Raw genomic sequence first — 19129 nt, 5'->3', positions numbered from 1 at the left:
TTGATATAATTTTTTTCACTGTAATAATTTTTTGTTTTTAACTATCTAATTATTGTAGTTTTAGTGGTTAGAGTGTTTTAATGAAATGATTTTATATACAAAATAAAATGATTAATATTCTCACTAGTTGTATACTTCATGGATATTCCTATTAGGATAATCCATCATAAAATAAAGAAGCGATGGACAGTAAGGCAACTAAGCGCATTCTCTTTTAACGTCTTCTACTTAGTTACAGAGACTAACGCGACATTTTGCAAGAGATGGCTTACTCTCTCCAGTTCTCGTTCGCTGCACCAGCTCTCGAACCTTACATTAGAACCAAAGCTCGCCGTTTTCAAATTCTCTGTTGTTCAGTAGAGTCCAGAGTTCAAAAGGGAGAAGATGACGATGAGGCCAGCAATTGGAGGTAACCGCTTCATCATGCCTAACTTTACATTTCACGTTCACATGTCGTTTGCTGAGTAAATGCGTGGAAGTACTCTATTAAGGAATTTATTAGAGCCAAATTGAACTATTAGGTTGTGCAGTGTAATGGATTCTGTACTCTTGGTTCTGATACCGGCAAAGAGTCTGGAATTGCAATTTGAATTGTATGTTGTTCTTATACTTAGCAGCTCAAAAGAGTATATACTGATTTTTTTGCTTGTACAGGGGTCATTGCAAATCGAATGTGATTTTGGTGGAGAGATATAGCAATGGAACTGCTAGAAGGTTATTACTATTACTGTATAATCTCTCTTTTATCTTCGGGTTTTGCTTTTATTGTATTTATTGATTTATTTTTATCTAACTTTTCTTAATTGTTTTGTGGAAATTTTTAATTTTACTGCTCTTTTATTCAAATAATTAGTTAAAGATTAAGAACAAGATTAGGTTACATTAAAATAGGTTTCTGGTATTAATTAAAACAGGGATGTCTTTTCTTATCTCTCTTTTGTGTAATAATTTTGCGATTGGATTGGGAGGACTTAAAAAAATGATAAGATTTCAATTTATTAGCTTCATTGGGTTTCTAGCACTTAAGTTTTATTTGTTGACTAGATTCATCAATGAGAAATGTAAAAATGTTTGCATGATTAGACAATGTTTTACATTCACTGTTCACATAAGAGTTGCAGATTGTATGTGGCCTTTTCTCTAGGCTTTTAGTGATGATTAAGTATGTATAGAATAATTGCTTACTATTGAAACATGCCAAAATTTACACTTGAATAGTAAATGTGATGAAAATGAGGATGAATTTGAAATATGTGCAAAGACAAACTCACTAATCTAACTTGTGGGAGAATAATGTTTTCTTTCCCCTCCTTAGCAAGTCAAAATCTTTTTTTCCTTGTTGCAGGAGAAAAATGTTTTTCTTTTCTTGATGGATGGATGGATTCATTGAGTAATAATTCATGATGTATTGCTTTGAAACAAATTGTGTTATTTGTATCTTTTTTCTTTGCATATGAGTCGTTTCTCTTGAATCTTTGATTGACAAACAGATACATGTTGGATGATGACTTGCAATTAAAAAGTTTTCTTGAGGAACATGGTGCCAAAAATAGCAGGTCCCAAGAATCACATTCGTCTGGCACAAAATTATTATGGCTTCCATATATTGTCAAAGATTTTATTCTACCTGCAGGCTTCCCAGGTAACTAGTGTCTGTTTCATTTTTTTTTCATGTTTTTTCTTTTTCTTTTTGGCTCTATTAATTTATTTGTCATCCTATTTCTTTTAAATAATTTCCCAACACATTCTTGTTCCAGATATTTGAAATTTTTTGGCCATGCCATGTGTCTATTTACTACATCAAAAGAAAATTTCTTACAATTATTTTGTTTTCCATTTGTATTCGTTGTATGTCTCAGAGTTCAACCTGTGGTTTCATATTTCCTAGAACTAACTTTTTTCTTACCCTTCTTCCCTCTAAATGCAGGATCAGTTTCAGATGACTACTTGCAGTACATGTTATTACAGTTCCCTACCAATGTTACTGGGTGGATCTGTCACACGTTAGTCACATCAAGTCTTCTCAAGGCATGTCAATCTAACTCAGGCCGTTAATTTTCCTTGGGTATGTTTTCTAGGCATAAGACTTCTTAACTAGTTTCATTTTGCTAGAATTTGCAACCTATGTTATGGTTCATAGAATTGCAATATGATACTTAATGAAGTTTTTATTAAAATTCTATCTCCTTATCTCAAATACATTTTTAATTATGAAAAAATGCACAATTATACTCATTTCAATTTCTATGCACCACAATTTAGTACATACAGGCTGAATAATTATGACAATATACATACAGGCTGTTGGTGTTGGCTCTTTCACAGGTACTACAGCTGCTGCTTCTGCTGCTGCCATCAGGTGAATCTTTGTCTTGGTTGGCTTATTGTATATTGGATATATCAAATTATACTCTATTTGTAAAGTTTATGCAATTAGCATTTTTTTGGACTAAGTCATAGGTTTTGTGATTGTTTCTGCAGATGGGTGTCAAAGGATGGCATCGGAGCTCTAGGACGTTTATTCATTGGTATTATTGTTTTCTTTTATAAAAAAATTATATACCAAAAACGGAAGTTTAGTGCCAAATTCTTTCAACTTATCCAGGTGGACGGTTTGGAAATCTTTTTGATGATGATCCAAAACAATGGCGCATGTATGCAGACTTCATTGGCAGTGCAGGAAGGTCTGTGGTTTAAACTATTTGTAGGAATTATAAATAAAATGAAATGGAAAATCTCATATTTAAACTCCTAAATTTCCAGCTAGACTATTTAGATCTCCAACTTAAATTGTGTTTACTGAGCCAGTGTACTTTGTATTTGAGACTATAAAGTCAAAGTTTCACATCCATTAAACACAGACATACATGCTCTTGAAGGAATCTGATGTTCTTGCTAATAATCCTTGAGTGCTGGGAATGTGCATTATTCAGTCGAAACCACCAATCTGAACTGAAACAAACCAAACCAATTTTGTTAATTTTGTTTGGTTAAGCCCTTAAGACAGTTTTTTGCTCGATTTGGAAAAACGAAATTAGTTTACTGTTTTGGTTTTCAACTTGAGGATACCAAATCAAATTTGAATTGATTGGTATGCATATATATAGATGCTGTATTATTTGATGCACCACATCTGTATTCTGTACAAGAATATAATGCTAGATTGCAACTCCTTGTTCCTCCTTGGGGAAAAAAAACTAAGAGGGTTTAAGAACGTGTTATAAGGTACAGGGCTTGATAATCAAAATTTGAAAAATTAACAAACTCGAAGTGTTGGCTTTTCCATATTAAATCTGAAAATAGGACTATTTATTCCATCATTTACAGCATCTTTGATCTAACCACCCAAGTGTATCCTGGCTACTTCCTACCATTGGCTTCCCTTGGAAATCTTACAAAGGTATTCTTTTCTAAAGCTCTTTATATATACTGCACATGATTCATCATTGTTTAAATTGTTCCACATCACATAATCATATGCTGTTTGTATATGGTTCCCACATTGTTTCCCAGCCACTTCTGCTTTCTTTTAATAGGACAAAGATCTCAAACAAAAAACAAAGCAGGATGTGTCAAGGGTGAGCATAAATGTAACTTCAGTGCATGGTGAACATGTAAATTACATTTCATACTGTGAAATATCATGTTCCAATTTTGGATTTTGATCGTTAATCCCAAAGATAGATTGTTCATGTTTTTGCTGAATTAGAAAAAATGTCATTGTCGCTCAAAAAAATAAAAAGTTGCAGGATTTTACAAGGAATGTAGGTACTAGGAGAATAACAGGGGACCAGCGAGTGAGTTCTGTTTTCTGAAATCAATCAATTCAAGGATTTAATTTAGCTGTAAAATGCTTTAAAGTTATGGTCTGTGTGTACTATTGACACATATATAGATGAACAGTTTATTTGTGTGGGAGTAAACTAAGATAATAGGAAGAATCATATATTATTGTTTTCCTTTATTCAATTACTGTCTTCAGCTCTTGAAAATCATACTAATTTGAGTCACTTTGTATAATTTCTTCATAAGATATATCATTGATGCAGAATTTTTAAGAACTCAATGATTATACATCCATACAACATGTCCATGTCTGTGCAACATAGCGTTCAGTTGATTAATTGGCGACATATAATCAATAGAAGTAGCTCTATCTGTTTTGTCTACATTTTCTGTGCTTTCCATTTTTGTTTATGTAGCGATGAAAGTCACTGATTTAATATGCTCAAGAGCTGACTTGATTTGTTGGAGATTGGCATTCAAACAGGCTGTAGCAAGAGGATTAAAAGATCCCTCATTCCGTGTAATTCAGAACCATTTTTCAATCTCAGGAAATCTAGGAGAGGTAGCTGCAAAGGTGTGTTGCATTTTATGTTCTTTGTTGATTAATGGGTTTGTCACATCTCCACAATTTTATAATGCTTTGTGTTTCCAGTCATTGCATAAACTGATAATTTTGCCTTGATCATCAGAAATGTTGGGCAAAACCTATATACTTTTCTACAATTGTAGTGGTAATGTGGCTATTTTGTTGTCATTATTGTAGTTTCAAAAGCATTTATCTCATTTTTCTTGTTGTGTCAATAATTTCTTCCCTGTTACAAATTATCGGGCAACAGATGTGGTCAGACTTCTCCAGTCTTGTTAATTTTCAACCATTTCTATCTCGGGATTCATGATTCATGAAACATGTTTGAAATGTTTTTGAGAAAATGATTTTTCTGTTGTCATCAATTAAACTATTTCATCCTGCTAGATGAAACAGTGTGGTTAACACTATAGCGCACCCACAACATTTTCATGGATGCAAATCAATGAATTCTGGGGGGGAAGGATCACTTGCCAAAACAAAATGATAGTCTTAGATGAAGTGGTATTGCTCCAACTTAGTTTGAACCCATTTTAGAAAAATTTAATAGCATGCTACTGAGTATGGAAGAAAGACAAGCCAGGAAGAATCATACATTAGCATCAATAATACTGTGTTTTATAATGCTGAAAGTTGAATAATGATAGATCTTTCAGTAGTGGTAAAGAACTGCCTCACCTTTGTGCTGAAATTTTTAGCTAATAAGAAAGGGAGCACCTGAGATTTGAACTTTGGACCATTTGGTCGAAGCAATTCAGCTATCTTGTTGAAGAACACTACACCGAAAATCTTCAAACTTGCTGGTGATGGTCCAAAACAATGACTAAAATTTTATTGTGGATTGAAGATATCAATTTTAACTGCAAAGTTCAGGTGCAATCTGCTTTGTTGTGGGAAAAACAAACTCTCATGGTTTGAAGTACTTGCTTGACTTATGAAGTTATGATATCGTGTGATGCTTCATAGGTCATTTTTGTACACTAAATATTAATCTACTCATTGGCTTAAACTCAAATATTATTTTTTGGAGGCATTTTTGTCAGAATAAGTGTTAAGCCTTATCTCAATAATTGAATGGAAATAACAGAGAAAAATCTTGATGTTTAAAAGAAGTTTTCATTTTGTCGTCCAAAGTTGCTGCCTTTCCATTGGATGAATGCATATAGGGAAGAAAAAAGAAGGCATAGGTTGTTACTTTAACTAATATTCTTTTGTTGAATGTATGATGTATAAGCTTTTCTAATAAAAGAATGCTTACTTGATAATTTGTTCATCAGGAAGAAGTTTGGGAAGTAGTTGCTCAGTTGCTTGGCCTTGGTTTTGGCATATTGATCCTGGTATATTTTTCTAGTTTCTTGATGTTTCTCCTTATACTCTTGAATATTATTATTTATTTAACAAACAGCACTTTTTATGCATTAAATTTTAGAATTATAAGTGCAGGATACACCTGGCCTCGTAAAATCTTTTCCATTGTTGGCATCAACATGGATGAGCATGCGGCTCCTGCACCTTTGGTTACGTTATTTATCACTTTCAGTTCTACAGTTTGACACAGTAAGAATGTTGTACTGTCATCTCCTTTTTCCTTGAGTTGGACATCCTCTTGTCAGAGGATAGATGCATTCATATTCTTAATGAAGTGTGATGAAACTTAATTAATGTAAGGAGAAAAAAACAGTGGTGATGGTGGTGGTCGCTGGATTTGAAAGACATGTTTATAGTTGACCATTAATGGCATTTCATTCTACTGAACCTTTTACACAGATAAATCTCAAGCGGGCTCGTTTACTGGTGAAATCACATATTTTACACAATTTTGTTTTAGGTAACTCCATATTTTACGAGTCTCTTTTTCATATAAGCCATCTCATTTTACAGTATGCGGCATGATATATTTGTTTCAGGATGTGTTGATTGTAATCGAGAAGAAAATATTTTATCGTGGGAAACTTTCATGACGCCACGGATTACTTTTGGTGTACCCTTAGAGGAGATGGTCGGCAGCGGCAGATCTGTTACCAAGGTGTATTTTCATTTACAGCAAATATTTAGCAGCTTAAAATATTACATTTATTTGCGTACCTTAATAAGGGTAGATGGACTTGAGCCACTCTCCTATTATTATTTTTTAGGAAAAGACTTGACTATATCCAGAGTACTTTCTCCACAAGTAAATGAGATGGGTTCCATTCATATAGTGGACCCATAGTAATTGAAGGCACAACGGGCACTAGGGCTCAAAGGGCTGCTGGAACCTTGGCGCTAGCCTTTGGGTGAAGGCGTGCCCAAGTGCGGGGAGGTGCAAAAATGAAATAAAATAAGGTAAAACACATAAATTTGAATATTATATTTTATCAGGAAAAAATCAGAAATAAATGGGAAAACAAGGCCTCGATGTATCATACCTAGAACTAAGTGAGAGGGGACGATTATTGCATCAATAGGAGTTCCTATCTATAGGGTGCGCTTTCAAACTTTGGTTTGCCTACCTCTGTAGTTACAAAGAGAGGGGCTTTGAAGCCATAATTCAAGCTAAAAGAAACTGGCTGTAACAGCTTAAGTTTCAAGACAATTTCATTCCTTCATAATCGCTGTTTCGTCGGGCGGTGGCTTATTTCTAACACCCCCTTACCAAAGGCGACCAGCTTTCTAGTTGTTACGTTACGCTGCCATTTTTCCAATATCATTGAATAGCATGGCCCGGGACTCCGGTAACTCAAGTGGTAGAGCCAATAAAACACTCACAAATCAGAAAGAAAATCGTCAGCATATATATTTTAAGATATTGGAATTTAGATAGAGGGGAGTAGAATCAAGAACAACAGCAACAACCAAGCCTTAGCCCAAACTAGTTGAATCAAGAACATGGGAGAAAAAAAGGAAGAAAATAGAAGAGAAATTGAGAGAGACGTATCTGAATGGCTGCTAGCTGGAGGCTGAATGAAAAGAGGTGAGCTCTAGATGAAGTCGTCATGGATGAATCACAGATTACATCATTGGTTTCATATTGCAATCTATTTATTTTATGTAAACAGATGCTAGATAGACAATTTTATATTGAAAGAAAAACCCTGCATGACTTGGTTATATATATAAAAAGGTGCATGCTTTTACCCAGAGGTGCTTGCCTGAGTGAGGTTGCCTGCCTGAGGACATTTGAGGCGCAAGCCCTTGAGCCATAAGGCACACCTTTAATAACTCCAATCGAGGTAAAACACCCATTAATCACAAATCTAAATTAACAATGTTTAGAAAAGTCATCAAGTCATATTTTTCAATAGATTGCTTCCTCAAAAGTAAAGTTACTTTATGAAGCTATTAGTGCAATTCTTCTGCTTATGTTGCCAGGTCCTTTTACCATTTAAGTTGCACTTGTTTGCGCTGTTGTCCTTCTGAAGTGTCAAGGCATCAATTAGGTCCTCGTTTTGATCATCTGGGTCAAAGTCCTGAAGAAATGAGCTTCATATTTTAGAAGTTGACTACACAATTATAAATAATAAGGACTTCATCAACTTGTTTTGGTACTTTTGAATTGAAATAAGCCATAAAATACAAGGTAGCTGTCCCCTTCCCATAAACCTCCCTGTTCCTTCATCTAGGATCTGAACCTGAGACCTTGTGATGGGAAAGAAATCTTTATCAAGTAAGAATGTTTAGTAAACTACATATTTATTATGGTACGTCAGATGCTCAAGTTTGATTTATACAAGTATCCTCATCTTTTTTGTTTCTTTGTTCTTTTTGGAACAGGTGAAGACACTTTTAAAACTATATGCAAAGGAAAAATATTTTCTTATGGTAAACCAACAAAGAAGGGACTTTGAGGTGTTTGTGTCATTCAAGGTGCTCAAATATAGGAAATAATTTGGAATGATACAAGTGAATAATGTTTAATTAAATATTTTTTCGACTTGATCAAACTTAAGATTCCACTGCAGGTTGGAGCTACTAGTATGTCGGTCTTACGGAGTGTGTGGCAGACTTATTGGCTGTATGAGAACTGGAAAAGCTCTGTTAATGTATTTGATCAGCTTGCACAAAGTCTACTAGAGATGGAAAGTAGGTTTGAAGATTTTATCCAGAAGTTGGATGTAGCAGGATGGAAGAGGCATCAAATAAATCTGAAAGTCCCAAGAGATATCTCCATTGAACTGGATGCTTTTTAATTTTCGAATATCGGTAATCCAAGTATCATTAACATGTTCAACAGCAAAAACGAAAACCCTTTGGCTGTAGTTCCATTTATTGGTCAAATCTTCGAAGAAGGTCCAGCTTCATGCGTGTCGTCCACCCTGACACAAAAAAAAAAAAAAAAAAAAAAAAAAAAAAAAAAAAAAGAGAAGAGGCTGAGCTCCATGTTTTGCTAGAAGTTATGTTTCCAGTTGACTGGAATGCCTCAACTGTCACGGCAGACTCGTAAGCTGCTCAAAGATAAGTCTTTGGTCTAACCTCCTTTTTCAAATTGGAATTTGCATTTTGATGCGAGTTGATGTTTCTTTCATAGTTAAAATTTTGTAGCCATTTTTGCAATTTGAATACAAGTGGAATTAATAGATGCATTTAAGTCATCTTCATTCATGCCTATAATGGGAATCAATATTTCTTGTTTATTTTATTACAATTAAGACAAAAAAAATTGTGAAAGAAAAACTGTCATATTTTCATAGGATTTTAGCTATTTTTTAAATAAAAATGTCACATGGAAAGTTTACCAATCACAAATTTAGATTAATTTTTTTAAAAGACAAATGTAGATTAATTGAGACATTAATTCTTTTTTTTTTTTTCTTTAAATGGTTTTTTTCGTTGCTTTCATTTGTAAGAAATGCAACTAGAGTTTGGATTTCCTTTGTCTCTTCTAATGGCTTTTCATATGTAAGAAATGCAAGTTCCGTTTTTTTTTTTTTAATATATATAGGAAATTTTGAGAGATAATTAGCTCTAATATGTCATAAATGTTTGATCACACTAGATTGTTACTCAAATCCAAAAGTCTGCCGTCCAAAACTTACTAACGTAATAGTTAAATTTTATAAATGGATCCCACATTTGCCTAATCAATGTTGATTACGCAAATGATAAAGAAAAAAAAAAATGAAGTTTGACCACTTTCACAATTTTTAGCTAATTGTTTTAATTTTATCAAATGATACCATGAATTCACCTTGGAGATGTTTATGTATATCAATTAAATAAAGTGAATTCTAATATACAAACATTTCAATTTTATATATCCTTTTATTTGGCTTCTTGATTTTTATGGCAAATTTTAATGTCTCGTTTTCTTTTGTTTATTTTTGAGCTTTTCAGTCTAATTCAAGTAGTAAATAAATATCAAAGGGTCAATACTAGTTTGATATGGAAGTTTTTTTTTTTCTTTTGTTTTTTTGAATTATTTTAATTAAACTGCTAACTCTATTTTTAGTTAGCAATTACAGAGTTTTTATTAAATAAGCATACTTTATCTTTTTTGAAAAATTAATATAAAGGAGTTTTGGTGGTTTTTGAAAATTAATATAATTACTTTTGATTTAATAGCTTTTTAGCAAAATCAACTCATACCGACTAAGTAGTGCTGTGAGTAAGCAGTAAGCTTTAACGTCCAAATCAATAAGTTTTTGACGGACTAGCGACGGAAGCCACAAATAGTTAAAAACAATTATAAAATTTAAAAAATTGACTAAAAATATAAAATTGGCAAAATCTAAACTTTTTGATATTATTTGGCCTTTATTATTTACTTACTCTGCCTAAGCTTTATAAAGAATAGTAGATGAATCTATAAAATTAAAAGAATTAATCCAAAATTTTATTTTATTATAACATACCAAATAAATTATATATATATATATTTATTATTTTTTGAGAATGAAATAAATAAAATTGTATTTAGAACTTTACAATAAGACGAAAAGTTTTTCTTCGGAGGCTTTCCTGACGTGCATGTAGGAATAGTTCGTTGGGCCTTAAGCGGGGCCCATTTCATTTACCAATAGGAAAACGTCGCGCTTCTAAACGTGGGACCCGCATTAACGGTTGGATCAAATCATGCATGGTCGCCACGCGTCACTAGATGCTATATCAGACGTTACTGGTATACACGAAACACTAAAATACAGCAAAATTTTAACGTCACCATTAGAAGCACCAATTTTCTAATACAACCTTGCTTGATAAAGAAACTGTCTCTAAAATAGACTCTACAGTGAGACAAGAACCATCACTGACATGTTACGAGCAAAAAATATCCTGAAGCCGGTAGCCGGTAGCTTTATAGATTTCGAGGAAAAGTTAAGGGTAGTTTAGTAAGTTAATATAATTCTCAACCTCTCTCCATCCTTCTTCTAAAAATTATTGAGTAAATAAAAACAATAAGATAAAAATAAACTCAACCGACGAGAGATATCTATTACGTGTTTTCCAAGCGAAATACTAAAATTGTAAAGCTCACACTTCCTGCTCTCTGCTCTGCTTCTCTCTCTGTGAATTGTGGTTTTTGTTCTTTTTTTTTTTTTTTTAATTTAAGGACTGTTTGGTTATGAGCTTCTCCTCTTTTTTTTCCATGGTGTTTGTCGGGTTGAGGAGTCGTTGAATGGGCGGTGGTGAGTTTTGAAAGAGTTGTTTTGTTCTGTTTGGTTTGGGGGTGGAGTAGGAGAGGAAAACAGTGAAAAATGCGGAAATCGTTTAAGGATTCTCTTAAGGCTCTTGAAGCCGATATTCAATTTGCCAATACACTGTAATTCTTCTATTTTTGTCTCTATTTATTTATGTTTTATTTTTTTCTTTTGTACTTGTTAAGTTATTTGTTTCTGTGTATTAATCAATCTTAAATTTCCAATTTTTAGTAAACCCTGAGAAATTTGAGTTATAATTTAGATTTTCATGAGCGATCAACTTTGTTTTGTGGGTTTATTTTGGTTGATTTCTTAGCTGATGTTTTTTTTTTTTTTTTTTTTTTTCTTAATATGAATATGACCTTCTGGATAAGATACTGTAGATATTTTATAATTTGGATGATTCTGGGTAAGCCTGAATTCACTAATCAGTAACTTGCTCACCTGCTTTTGCGTATACAGTAATTAACACTGTAAATCACACGTAAAAGGGAAAGTAGTGGGTTTTGATATTTTTGAAGGCCAGATGTAATTGGAAGTATCAGGTGTGCCTGCAGTTTTTATTTCTAACGGGGGCATTTACCTAACTTGTGCCCCTTTAGTGGATAAAAAAGCTTTAATCTTTATGGAACCTTTATCTTTTTAGATATTGAAGATTTTGAAGTTTAATTCTGGTGTTTTGTTGAGCAAGAATTTGGATTTGCTTTTTACACGTGTGATCTATTATATTTGCAACTTACCCAAAATGAAGAAATATATTGATGTTGCTGTTAAGGTGATAAGCAAATATAAAACCACAGAATGAATGGAAAAACGGACAGAGGTCAAGCACATGGTTTGTTTTGTTGGCTGTCCTATGAAATAATATATGATTACCACTTAATTGGACCAGATTAATTATTCCATTGTGGTCTTGCTTTCTTGAAATTGGGAGTTCGAATTATGCATTATCTCTGTTTAGTATATTAAGCTTCTTTCTCATGCTGCCAACTAAGGAAAGTTGGTCTGTTGTTTTTGACATTCTTATGGCTCTGATTTTTGTTTTTTGTATTTTCCGCTTTACAGTTTTGTTCCTCGGAGAGAAAGAAAGGGTTTGCTTTTTGCATGGACTTGTGCATTAATATAGGAAAATTGATTGTGACTTACGTTCAGATTATTGTGTTTCATTGGTAAACGTTTGTTTGTGATGCAGTGCTTCTGATTATCCTAGGGAATTTGACGGTGCCTACCTTCAAATGAGATTGTCTTACAGTCCTGCTGCTCAGTTTTTCCTCTTTCTTGTTCAGTGGACTGATTGCCACCTTGCTGGTGCCTTGGGACTGCTTAGGATTCTCATATACAAGGTGATTTGCATTTTGTGCGATGACTAATGTGATGTTATGTTTTGGAGAATTGAAATCAGTATTTGATTGTTAAAATCCCCTCTGCCTGTGTTGATAAGATGCTAACTTTTCTTAAATGTCAAGGGTGTAATAATATGATGTTGTATCACAGGCTTATGAGGATGGAAAGACAACCATGTCTATTCATGAAAGAAAAGCTAGTATAAGAGAGTTTTATGGTGAGTATATGTATGGCGGTTGATGGAATGTTTTGAAACAATGCAGTTTATTGTATAGTGTATTTGTCTTGTATTCTTATTTTCTTGTAGGACTAGTCAAGCTTATCTGATTTCACCCATTTTGGATATTTATTAACAGGGGTGATATTTCCTTCTTTATTGCAACTTCAAAGGGGAATAAATGATGTAGAAGAGAGGAAACAGAAAGAGATTTGCGCTAAGTACAAAAAGAAAGATGAAATGGACAGAGGAAAGTTGTCTGAAATTGATCTAGAGAGGGAAGAAGAATGTGGAATTTGTATGGAAATGAACACCAAGGTTGTATTGCCCAAATGCAGTCATTCCATGTGTATGAAGTGCTATCGGAATTGGTGAGTTAACTATTTCACAATATGTTTTTATCTGTGAATGTGGCATCATGTCTGATTGTTTTTGGTATAATTTTGGGATTGCTGAGGGGGCTACAACCTGTCATTCCCAAATTGTAGTCACAATCAGGGAATTATGTTAACTTGCATGATTATAGAATTCTACTGCCTGTTTCTTCAATGTAGCTGCAGTGGCTATATCTTTCAGTCTCAGTGCTCAGTGCATGCTTTATGTTGAAGTTTATTGCATACAAGTTAATTGATGTTTTGTGTATTTTGTTGTTGCTTCCACCATTGTCTAAAAAAGGCATCTCCTCCTTATTTAAAAGCTCTTCCCACCCCCACCCCCCTTCCCAGAATAGTGCCTCTGCTTGAGTTTTCAAATTGCAGGAGAATCATGGCAAATGTCAACTCTCTAGTAATAAGATTTGCCTATTTGGCACTAATGTCAACTTTCATTAATTATGGAGAAATTCATCAAAAATGATATGCAGTGACAACTTAACAGGATTTGATAATATAAGCAAGGTTAGAGATAAAAGAAATTCCAATCAATTGAAATCAGAAGCATGAAAAGGAGATTTGAGGTTGGAACTAGTTCATGTAACAAAGCAGTCCTGCAACCTCCCTACCTATCCCAATCCCTGCTGCAGCTTTATTTATTTATGGTTCTGGTCTTAAAGAACTCGCACATGCTCTATGCTTGCTGCTCCAATTAGTAGCTGCTAATTTAAATGCTGTTGCTTCTTTTATGCTTCAATTGATTCTACTGACTGAATTCTCTTTTTTGTTATACTATTAGGCGGGCACGGTCCCAGTCATGTCCTTTCTGCCGGGACAGTCTTAAGAGAGTAAACTCGGGTGACCTCTGGATCTACACCGGCAAAAATGAGGTTGTCGACTTGTCGTCGATTACCAGGGAGAATTTAAAGAGATTATTTGTATACATTGACAAGTTACCTCTCATTGTTCCAGAGCCAATGTTTGCTTCCTATGATCCTTGTCACCGATGAATATCAGGCTTAGAGATCTGTATATAATTATTTAGTTGATTGTATATGATTATTGTTTTTCCTTTCTCAGGAACACATTCTAAGTTGTACATACATGTTGATGATTACTGGATAATTTTATTTATTCATTTAGATTATACGTTGGAATTCAATGCATATTCTGTTTTCTTGTTTGGGAGAGTCCAAGCTTGTATGTAATAAGTAAACAATAAGGTGATACTTACTGCAGACTTGCTAGTGTGATCCCCGCTTTTACGGGGACAAATGCTGATTATATAAATTTTCACTATGGTTAATAAAAATTTCACTATGGTAACCCTAAATTTATGCGATTAGTCGTTCGCCTGTTTATGATTATTTTGTTCATAAAATAAATTACTCTTAGAGTGAGATACATGAATTCAATCTTCCTTAACCAAAGGGTCTCTTTAAACAACATTAATGAAAATAAAAGCTGAGTAGATTGTTTTTTATAAATTATAGTTACTAATTTTGATAAAAGTTGAGAAATTTTTCAGCTGAAAGATTTTTATTAACTATTTTAATAAAAAAAATTACATTAATTGAAAATATTTGAAAATTATTCTTACTGAAACAACCTTTTATTCACCAATCGGTTGGTAAAATCTCTTTGGCTCAAACCTAAAACCTTCGTCCTCACGTAAGCAAAAAACCCAACCATACGACAAAAATTCCAGCTTTTATTTTATATACATGTTATATAAATATTCAGGTGGGAAGGTATAGTCATACTCGATGTCTTAACATCATGTCATGGAACAAGATAACTGATGCATAATCAGACAGGATAAAAAAATACGAACATTTATGCACACAAGGTTGAAAAACTATAGATGCTATATTTATCTAGTGTCAGATATGGTTTTATGTATAGTATCCAAGTAACCGACAAGGCATCATGGTAGCAGGGTAAATTTTCTGCAAAGAAAAGATTTCCCTCCTGCTTCAAATTAACAAGATGATATATAACCTACTAGCAGTATGCATCTACAAGATCCAAAATCTCTTCCATAAATCACATGATGCCCAAAATCAAAAGTATCCAAAGTTCAGTCATCATCATCCTCTTCCTCTTCCGCTTCATCCTCTTCTTCCTCCTCTTCACCTTCCTGAAAAGAAAGGAGACATAAATAAGTGCTAATATCACCATGACAGGAAAGAAAAACATCTTGTCAACCTAACGATATTTGATTAGTTTTCCTATTTTAAAAATGAAAGAATAAGACAGCTGCAGCCATAAAATTTTCCCCATTTCATTAATGCCTTCAAAAATTAACTTGCATAAAATTAAGTTGACTGACTGGAAAATTTAGTTAACTATGTGCCTAGAGGTTCTGCCAACTCAACAGAAGACTAAGCAATTATCAAAGCCACATTTACCATATCTGCTGCTCCATGCCTCCATGTTGCAAAAGCACAGAGCGAGAACAAACACCGTGTTTAGTATTTCAATTTGGTAATGAATTGAGAAGGTTAACAGTTTATAAGCAATGCAGCTATACGGCAACAATAATGATATGTGAGCAAGCTGTCTAAGACAACCATAGAGCGGCTAATATATGTTGAAGTAACAGATTCAATATGTCATAAAACACATGCAAATTGAGTATATTGTGAAAAATAAGCTATAATGCGGCAACTCAACCCAGTGATAAACAGGTTGACCAACCTCTCCAGTAGCCTCATCATCTTCATCATTTACCTCAGATTTGGACCTGTCTGACTCCTCATCATCAGCATCAGCTGCACTCTCCTGTCAGCATAACAGAGACAATAAGAACACACAACAAACAACTAGAACACTCCTTTGACAGGCGAATGGTTGATGCATTATGCTCACCTGCTTCTTGTTGTATGCATTCATAAGCTTTCCATAGTCATCCTTCTTTTTGGCAGCTTTAGCTTCGTATGGTGCTTTTTCCTGCCAAACCAAGAAATGAAACTTAAAAATTATTTACAACCATTTCACAGAATAAGAAGTTCTTTCAACAACTGTTTCCAAATACAAGAATAAAAAAGATGCTAAAAGGAAACAAAAACAGTTAATTCAAGTAAATCCCAATAAAATGGTTAGTGTGCTTGCATCGAAAAGAATGTGATGAGTTGTTAATGTGTTCTGAAGCTTGCAAACAAATCCCACGTAATCAAGAAACAAAGAATATAGATTCATATAGCAAGTTTAAACCAAGAGATACACAACCTCACAAACAAAAAATCACATATTAGAAAAAATTCCAGTACTTACAGCAGGAGACATGGATTTCCACTTCTCTCCCCCAGCTTTCCCAACCTTCAATACAGAATTATGCACAATGAGATAGGTTAAAATAGCAATTTAATATACAGATGGTCAAAATTTGTTGATAGCTTACAGCAGATACAGCTGTCACATGAGGATTTTCTTTCTTGAAAGTCTTTCGGAACTCCTCACTGCAACATAGAGATAAAACAAAATTAGAGCAACCTTAAGGCCTTGTTTGGTATAACTAAATTCCACCAAATTACGTTTAAACCATTCGAAATATTCACATTTTCATGTTTGTTATAAATGAAATATTAAATATTCATTCCGTTCCCATAACATTCAATATTATAGAATTCGACATAACTACATCAAATACAATAACTCATAAATGGTTTATAACGTCAAATTCATTTATGCCAAATGAAAGGAAAAATTTCGAGTCAAAAGAGTCAATTAATTTGCACTGAAACACATACAGGAAGACAAAGAAAGCACTTGGAGGTCTTTTTGGTTTGTTGGGATCTTTCTTGGCCTTTTTCTCCCTCTTAGCTTTTTGTTTGCTGCTCCTATCAGCAACTGCTGCTGCTGCCTTCCTCTTTCCAACCTTTCTGAAAATGATAGAGATATATATGATCCGTCACAATAACATTCCGCTAATCGCTGTATCCAACAAATGTACAACATCAGATATCAATAGGACTTAGTACTAGGCCAGCAAACCAATACCTTTTATCTTAAGAATATCCTTTGCAATTATCATGACAACCCAAACAAAACATACAGTATAATTTGTTAATTAATGATATAAAACAAACAAAACATTTGAAAATTAACTAACCTGTCATCAGCAGGCTTCAAAGCTTCCCTAGAGGCCTTTGCAGCCCCTTTACCTTTGGTTGTTTTCATTCCTACTTAGTCCTCACCTGTTGGAACAAGAGTTTAGATCAAGTTGATCAGTTCAATACATAATTAATTGTGATACAGTTTCACTATTAAAACACTTCCAAATTCCACAAATGGCAACCTTAGCCCAAGGCGCCAAGTCATTACTCCAATCAAACAAATCAAAGCACCAATCTTTACATGCACAAGTACAACTATAAGCATAAATGATTAACTATAACATTGATACTTACGCAACAAACATAAATAACATCCGAAAAACTCATCAAGAAAAGGTCTATGAGTTCTACAAATGCCACAAACTAATTAAAAACTAAGGTTCAAGTCTACAATCGACCAGTCAAATCCACCAAGAGAACTATAAGAAAACAGATATGATATATCAAAAAGCTCAATTATTGAATATGGTATATGAATATATTCAAAAAAAAAAAAAAAAAAAAAAAAAAAAAAAAAAGAAAAAGAAACATCTAATTCACTGTTAGGTTGAATATGACAGCAAACTCAATTTCAACAATAAAATTTCCCAACCGTGCAAGTTTTGGTACTCTCTAGTTCTTCGTCAAGAGAAGATAAACAACAAAAACCAAGAGAAAAGAAAAGGAGTAACGGAAAAAAAGAAAACAGAGCATTAACAGCCAGGAAAATTATCAAGTCATCCACTACCTCAATTTTCTGAGAAACCAAACAAACGATAACAACCAAAGAAAACGAAATAAAGTAATAATAAAGATAGCAGATCTAAATAAACAAACGCAACCTAAGAACCAGAGAGAAACGGCGATGCCTCTATTTGAAACAGAGTTGAACACAACAGAGAAGAACCGATGAAGAGGGAATAATATAACGAAGGAAAAAAAAAACAAAAGCTAGGGGTACGACCGACCGAGTGAGTGGCGAACTTCGTGAAGTGACCGGAATAACCGGTAAACTTCATGTCCTCGCGCCGTATGAGTCAGCATCCTATTACGGGCTAAGCCGGTGCCCAATCCTCGAGATCATAAAGCTTTTTTGGGGATAAATATCATGACCTGTTTTGTATTCACTCGTTTAAATAGAGTTTTGTCCTTCTTTACCTTCTTTTCTTATTTAATTATTAAATGAGAGATTCTAAAATTTTGGTTAAATTCTAAAAACATTTATCATAATAATTCTCTTTATAAAAATGAAATGTAAATAAGACAAGGATATAATTGTAAAATGAACAGCCAGCATAGCATGGAACTCAACTTTTTTGAGTGGTGTGGCGAGTGATGATTAGCGCCGAATGATATCTTAGTATCTGTGTCAGCGTATGAATGGTTTCACGAGGGTGGACTTTTGACCGGATTGTTGACTTTGAAGTTTTCTTGGTTTGACCATTTTTCTTAGATTATTATAGAATAGAGCTGCTTGGTTATGCTGTTTATTTTTTTTTATTTTTAAATTTAAAATCTATTTTCAATTTATAAATTAATCTGAAGATAAATAATTAAGTGTTTATTAAAATCATTTAAAATTTTAGTTTTAAATAATTTAAGTAACTAGTAGTGCTGGCATTTGCAAGAATCATTAGATAATATAGTATTTGTTTGGTCAAATAGTAATTTTAACGTAAAAGGCAAGTCAAAAGTAAAAACTCTTTTACCTTTGACTTGTGGGTTTTTTAAATAAATTTTTTAACTTATAAAACAAACTAAACATAGCATAATGTAAAATAAGTATATACACTATGACTTGATAATAGATTCGGATTCAAATCCACTTCATCTAAAACTCAAAAAAAAATAAAAAACATTATCTTACTCTAATTTTATAATTATGATTTTTTTTATTTATATGGAAAAATACTTTTTCTTTGAATTTCTATAAACATACGATAGTCAAAATTATACTTTTTTTTTTTTGAAGAAATCATATATGGCGATCCATTACTAGGTTATTTTTATGGGGTAATTTTTGAAAACTAATCCTTAAAAAAAAAAGAAAAAAAAGAAAAACTGTTATAAAAGAAAACATTACATCAGTGTCTATTGTATTTTTGTAGATA

The 19129-nt window shown here is 33.2% G+C and overlaps 3 protein-coding genes across 6 annotated transcripts; 2 read left to right on the top strand and 1 right to left on the bottom strand.

Moving 5' to 3' along the window:
* Nucleotides 1-167: 167 nt before the first annotated feature.
* On the top strand, nucleotides 168-8949 carry RUS5 (root UVB sensitive protein (Protein of unknown function, DUF647)). Its single transcript, XM_012232479.4, has 15 exons — nucleotides 168-409; nucleotides 655-714; nucleotides 1491-1642; nucleotides 1928-2028; nucleotides 2301-2359; nucleotides 2482-2528; nucleotides 2606-2684; nucleotides 3328-3400; nucleotides 4271-4360; nucleotides 5650-5709; nucleotides 5816-5929; nucleotides 6140-6200; nucleotides 6280-6398; nucleotides 8126-8218; nucleotides 8314-8949. The coding sequence occupies exons 1-15, from the start codon at nucleotides 264-266 to the stop codon at nucleotides 8539-8541; spliced, it is 1482 nt and encodes a 493-aa protein (XP_012087869.1). The 5' UTR covers nucleotides 168-263; the 3' UTR covers nucleotides 8542-8949.
* A 1737-nt stretch (nucleotides 8950-10686) lies between these two features.
* On the top strand, nucleotides 10687-14083 carry AIRP2 (RING/U-box superfamily protein). Of its 3 annotated transcripts, none has more exons than XM_020684355.3 (5): nucleotides 10687-10815; nucleotides 12182-12332; nucleotides 12484-12550; nucleotides 12690-12921; nucleotides 13721-14083. In XM_020684355.3, the coding sequence occupies exons 2-5, from the start codon at nucleotides 12225-12227 to the stop codon at nucleotides 13929-13931; spliced, it is 618 nt and encodes a 205-aa protein (XP_020540014.1). In that variant the 5' UTR covers nucleotides 10687-10815; nucleotides 12182-12224; the 3' UTR covers nucleotides 13932-14083. The 3 variants fall into 3 exon arrangements, with proteins under 3 accessions (XP_020540014.1, XP_037497071.1, XP_012087870.1); XM_037641143.2 differs by having other exon boundaries at nucleotides 10725-11111; nucleotides 12200-12332; XM_012232480.3 differs by having other exon boundaries at nucleotides 10728-11111.
* A 688-nt stretch (nucleotides 14084-14771) lies between these two features.
* Nucleotides 14772-18012, bottom strand: HMGB1 (high mobility group B1). 2 transcript variants are annotated; one of them, XM_012232482.4, is made up of 8 exons: nucleotides 17861-18012; nucleotides 17036-17120; nucleotides 16674-16805; nucleotides 16325-16382; nucleotides 16198-16242; nucleotides 15793-15873; nucleotides 15655-15705; nucleotides 14772-15061 (listed from the first exon to the last, which is right to left on the bottom strand). In XM_012232482.4, exons 2-8 carry the CDS (start codon nucleotides 17101-17103, stop codon nucleotides 15002-15004), a joined length of 495 nt encoding a protein of 164 aa, XP_012087872.1. In that variant the 5' UTR covers nucleotides 17104-17120; nucleotides 17861-18012; the 3' UTR covers nucleotides 14772-15001. The 2 variants fall into 2 exon arrangements, with proteins under 2 accessions (XP_012087872.1, XP_012087871.1); XM_012232481.4 differs by having other exon boundaries at nucleotides 15622-15705; nucleotides 17861-18011.
* Nucleotides 18013-19129: the final 1117 nt, after the last annotated feature.

The sequence above is a fragment of the Jatropha curcas genome, chromosome 2, assembly GCF_041381405.1.
Source record: "Jatropha curcas cultivar XTBG-Jc1 chromosome 2, XTBG_Jcur_1.0, whole genome shotgun sequence".
Lineage (NCBI taxonomy): Eukaryota > Viridiplantae > Streptophyta > Magnoliopsida > Malpighiales > Euphorbiaceae > Jatropha > Jatropha curcas.
Note: the sequence above shows the minus strand (reverse complement) of the source record. Positions and strands in the feature narration are given on the sequence as shown.